The sequence below is a fragment of the Marmota marmota genome, unplaced genomic scaffold (genome assembly GCF_001458135.2).
Source record: "Marmota marmota marmota unplaced genomic scaffold, marMar, whole genome shotgun sequence".
In the NCBI taxonomy this organism is placed as follows: Eukaryota; Metazoa; Chordata; class Mammalia; order Rodentia; family Sciuridae; genus Marmota; species Marmota marmota.
Genome location: NW_026000079.1, coordinates 2,711,678 through 2,717,068, shown reverse-complemented (window position 1 = coordinate 2,717,068; position 5,391 = coordinate 2,711,678). Strand labels below are relative to the sequence as shown.

Below are 5,391 nucleotides of genomic sequence, written 5' to 3'. Positions count from 1 at the left end.
CAAGGCGCGCCCTGGGTCTCCCCCCTCCCGCACGTGTTGGGGGGCGGGCGCAGGACCCCAACCCTGGCCGAGGTCAGTGGAGCCTGGGAGCGTGGAGCTGGGGGTCCTCGGCCTGTATTCCGGGCCCCGCCCCCCTCGCTTCTCTCGTGATCCCCAGCCTCTGGCCTGCCTGAGCTGCGGTGGACCGAGAATGAGGGAGGGGGGCTTTACTCTTATGCAAGAGCATGGGTTACTCTCAGGCTCTCTGGGCCTCCCCTCTGGCTTTCTCTGGCTCCTGATCTCATTCAGTATCTCTCCTTCCATCTGGATCATTTATCTGTCCTGTTTCTGTCCTGTCTCGACCCTGCCCTACTAGCTTAATCACCTTTGGGCAGGTTGTTTGACCTCCCTAACCTCAGTTATGTCACCTGCAAAATGGGCTAATAATACCTAGTACCCTGGGAAGTCAGGCTGGCTAACTGAGGTCATGCATGTGAAAAATGGTTCAAGCTGTACAGATACAAGCGATTATTTCTTTCTCTCTCCTGAGCTGTCTTTCTTTGAACCTTGGTATTTTTTGCTGTTTCCATCCTCCCCAATTCTCCCTGCCTCTCTGCCTTCCCCATCTGTCTTCCTTTCTGATTTTCTACTTCAGACAATCTGTGACTGTTTATTTATTCACTAACATTTAATAAGCACATACTGTGTGCTGGACCTGTGCTAGGTTGCTGGGGATTAGCTCAATGATAAAAACGAAGACCCTGTGCTCTGGGAGTGCTCAGGTCCAAGAGAGGGCAGGGTTAAAGTCACTACAATACTAGTAACAAGTGATAAAGGCTATTGTCCTCAGAATGAATTCCTCTATCTCTGTTCCAGAACAGTACCTGGGAACCACTTGAGGACCTGTTAAAATTTTATGTTCTAGCCCCCACCCCTGAGCTTTCAGGGCTCATTTGTGCAATCCTCAAATATTCACTGAGCCGTCCTTGTGCAAGGCACTTTGCCAGGCACTGGGGATGGGACAGAACAAAGCATGCAAAGACCTTGTCCTTGCTCAACTTACGTTCTAGTAGGTTGAGCTCAGGAATGTCCCCTATCACTGTCCTGGAGAGTGAATCCAGGGGTACTCTACCACTGAGTCACACTCCCAGCCCTTTTGTAAATTTTTGTTTTGAGACAGGGTCTTGCTAAACTGGCCCCACTTGTGATCCTCCTGCCTCAGCCTCCCGAGTCAATGGGATTACAAGCCTGGGTCACTGTTCCTGGCAGGAATCTTCCTTTCTAATTGGACCTCTTAACGCAGGTGGTCTTTGGACCACCCATTGAGCGACTCTTGGAGGCCTTTCATAAATCAAGTTTCACTGTGTGTAGGGGTCGGGGCGTGGTTGATTCAGTATTTGGTTCTGTTGGAGGGTGGCCTGTCCAGCCTTCCCACCTCTATTAGCTCCCTCAGGCAGCTCCTAAGAGGTGAGGAAGGGGGTCTGGAGAAGGCTGAAAATGGGGTGGTTTGTGGAGGGGGCTTCTCTACATGCCTGGTACTTCCTTGTCCTGGTCAAAAAAAGAAAATTGAGGCACCTCATACCTTCTCCTCGCTCTTCTTATCACGACATTCCTTTTACCATTGGGCTGGGGTCTAAAGGGACTAAGGGTCCTCATGTTGCCCACCTTCAGCCCTGTCTGTACCTGCGCTGTATGCCCGTACCTGCTGCCCCAGCACTCCACACCCACCTCAGCATCTTCATAGACTCCGTCCACCTAACACTTACCAAGCAAGACATGGTGCCAGGCTGCAGGAAGGGCATCAGGGCTAGAGAGGGGGGTGGCAGCTCCACCCTGAAAGGTGGGGCTAGTGGCTGGCTCCCCCCACATAAAGAAGCCATGTACTGTGGGCGCTGAGATCTCTTAACCTCTCTGAACTGTGGATGGATGAGCCCAGCTGTCCCTTGCACTCTTTGGCAAGATTTACCACTCTGGGGCACTCAGGCCTCCCATGCTCCTCCATCTCCAGTGGGTGGGAGAGAGGCTGGAAGGGACCTTTGAGGAGGTACACCCTGACCTTCACACCCCAAGTTGTGCTGAGCCATCACCCTCAGCCCATGCCACCCTGTGCCCACAGGCTGCTTCGAGGAGACGCTGTGGTGGAGCTGGGTCTCAACGATTACCTAGACATATTCTGCCCACACTATGAAAGCCCAGGGCCCCCGGAGGGCCCCGAGACCTTTGCATTGTACATGGTGGACTGGCCTGGCTATAAGGCCTGCCGCGCAGAGGGGACGAACGCCTTCCAGCGCTGGAAGTGCTCACTGCCCTTTGCTCCCTTTGGCCCTGTTCGGTTCTCAGAGAAGATTCAGCGCTTCACACCCTTCTCCTTGGGCTTCGAGTTCCTGCCTGGAGAGACTTACTACTACATCTGTGAGTGAGCAGGGGCACACCGCGCACCCATTGGGAAAGCTGGGGAAAGGCCTAGGACTCCCTGCCTTTGCTGCTGCCCAGGACTGAGTAGGGGGATAGAGTGCATCTGTAGCAAAGAGGAGAGATTTAGAGGAGCCAGGAAAGAAGGGGTGCTAGGGAAACGCAAAATGGCATGGGTGGGGCTGCCACCTGAGTTTGGCACCAACATCAGTGAAAGGTTTCCTGGGACAGGAGAGAGGGAGGCAGGAGGGTCGACAGCAGCCTAGGGCATGGGAAGGGCGATTCCCCGTGCTAACTCCTTTCCTCCAATTTCCCCCCAGCCGTGCCAACTCCCGAAAGTCCTGGCCAGTGCTTGAGGCTCCAGGTGTCTGTGTGCTGCAAGGAGGGCAGTAAGTGGGCGCAGGGGTGGGGAGCAACCTTCGGGCGAGGAGGGTGGAGGGGGGAGAATCTAGGAGCATCAGGCTCTCAGGGATCCAGGTCCAGCTTCAAATTGTGACTTTTCCCCCCATGTTTAGCCCTGTGGGAGCTTCTGCTGCACCCCTTTTTTTAAGACTTTTTTTTTAGTCGTACGTAGATGGGCACACAATACCTTTATTTTATTTATTTATGTGGTGCTGAGGATCGAGGGCCTCATGCATGTGGGACAGTGCTCTACCACTGAGCCACAGCCCAGCCCTGCTGTACCCCTCTCTAAGCTGGGCTGCGGGAATGGGGTCTCCTGGGCAAGGCCGTAGCTGGACCGGTTGTCTTTAGTGGAGGAGACTTGGAAGGTGGAGAGACTACTGGTTGTCTTATTTGGGGGACACTTGGATGTTGGGATTAGGAAGGATGAGGTGGTGAGTGGCTCATTGGGGTGCAGCGACTGGTTTGGAAGACTCTAGTGAACAGGTCAGAAGAGAGGAAGGTCTAGGAAGGTCAGAAGAGAGGCGGCTGAACAAGTGGGCCGACCCATCAGTGCCACCCCCCTCCTTACAGAGTCGGAGTCAGCCCATCCCGTTGGCAGCCCTGGAGAGAGTGGCACATCAGGGTGGCGAGGGGGACATGCTCCCAGCCCCCTCTGTCTCTTGCTGCTGTTGCTGCTCCCCATCCTCCGTCTCCTTCGAGTTCTGTGAGCCCCGTGGAGCCAGAGCCCTCCCAAGGCCCTCGGGGGCGGGTCCCTGCCACCTGCACTGGGGATGCCAAGCCAGACAGACACAATGGAGCATTGATGGAGAAAGTCAGAGGGTCTGAGGTGACCCCTGTGGCATGGGTGGGGCTGCCACCTGAGTTTGCCCACTCGTCACAGCTGGAGAAGAGCTGCAAGGAGCTGCAGACAGCCCTGGGCACCCCAGAGGAGAGCCGGGACCAACAGGCCTCATCAGCTGCCTTGAGGATTCTCTCCCTCCATGAGAAGATTGGGATTTAGTGGGATGGAACCCTTGAGCCACCAGGGCCAAGGCAGAAGACGTGGGGACAGGTGGACTGCCGGCCCAGGGCAAAGGAAGAGCCCTGCTCTCTGTGCCCTTTAGGCTTCTTCCCTGGGGCAGCACCTTGCCGTCCCCAGGGGGTCACTCACTTGTCTTCCGTGAAGACGGACTTGTCATGAGGTTGAATTTCATGCCAGTTTGTATTTTTATAAAGTGTCTGGACCAAGCCTTCAATAAAGCACCCATCTTTCTGTTGCCCTCCCTAACCTGCTGCCCTCTGGCTCCTTCCCTGACCCCAAGACTCCTGCAGCATGTACTCTCAGCCTGGCTTGGCCTGACCTCCATGCCAGCTGTGCCCAGGCCATCTATGCCAGGCTTCAGTGGGCACCCCTCTGGGCAGTGTGGAGCTTGGCACCCTCTTCTACCTCCCTAGCCGCTTCCTGGACTGAGGGGGCAGTGCTTCTGAAAGCCCACCCGCTTGGGGCACTACCCAAGCACTGGCAGCACCTAACAGGGTGCTGGGGCAAAAGCAAGGGGCAGTGAAAAGACAGCCCCCGGGTTTCAGGAGGCCTGGGTCCCTGCGAGCTGGGTGTCCCTCCCCCTCCCCAAGGGCACTCTGGGCGGTGCCTGGCCTAGAACTGGAAGGTGGGGTCAGATCAAAGCCTCCTTCCCCAGCGGCCTCTTTGTTCTTGGCTTTTATAAGGAGGAGGGGGTGGGGCTGAGGAAGGAGGGCCCCCTTTGCTCTCAGCCAACACGGTCTCTTCCCACCTCTGGCGGGCGAGGCTACGAACCCCGGAGCCCAGCCAGGCCCCTCTTTCTGAACGGTGCCCTGGGTGGAGGCAAGGGAAGGGGTGCCTTTCCCCTGCAGCTGTGCCGGACCCGCCCAGTGCCCCGCAGCCTCCTCTGGCGAGGTGCCGGCCCGCCTGGCACCCAGCCCGCGATCGATAGGTGGATGTTGTGCTGATTAGCTCGGCCGGGCTGCGGCAGCGAGAGGCGGCGTGTGAACACGGGGAGGAGGGAGCGGGAGGGCGCCGGGTCCGGACGCCGAGAGGCTGAGATTGCCCACCTCTCCCCCGCCCTCTGGCGCACCTGGGTCACACCTCGGTCCCCCTCTCCAAAGGGGCAGGGCCCTCTCCCCACCCCCTAGAGCCCGACTTTGCCAGTCCCCGTCACGTTCATTCCAGGGCTCTGGCTCAGGCCGGGGTGGGGGGCAGCACCGCCGACGGAGGCGACCCCTCCCCGCCTTCGAGGCCACTTTCAGAAAATGCTGCGTCTGTAGGTGCGTGTCCCTGCGTGGTTCTGTTATGGCCCTCACCCCAAACCTTGAACCCTAGCGGGGGCTGAGGCGCAGAGGAGAGGATGCAGCTGAGCTGAAGGAGCTATGGCCGGATCTTCTGGTTCTGGGTTCGAGTTCCTCTCTACCGTCAATCGCGAAGGTGTCAGTATGTTGCCATGGAAACCGACTATACTGATCCCCCCCGCCCCTCACCAGAGAAACCAGCCCGTGCAGGCCAGGGAGGACCGGGCAGCAGCTCACACCCTGGTTCAAGACGGCGGGGGTCTCGGCCCGCTCCCTGCGGCCCCAGACACCCCG

The 5,391-nt window shown here is 57.7% G+C and overlaps 1 protein-coding gene across 1 annotated transcript; it reads left to right on the top strand.

The window, feature by feature from the left end:
• The first annotated feature begins 2,088 nt into the window (after positions 1–2,088).
• Efna4 (ephrin A4) lies at positions 2,089–3,645 on the top strand. The gene is made up of 3 exons (XM_015502795.2): positions 2,089–2,391; positions 2,712–2,780; positions 3,367–3,645. The coding sequence occupies exons 1-3, from the start codon at positions 2,211–2,213 to the stop codon at positions 3,501–3,503; spliced, it is 387 nt and encodes a 128-aa protein (XP_015358281.2). The 5' UTR covers positions 2,089–2,210; the 3' UTR covers positions 3,504–3,645.
• Positions 3,646–5,391: the final 1,746 nt, after the last annotated feature.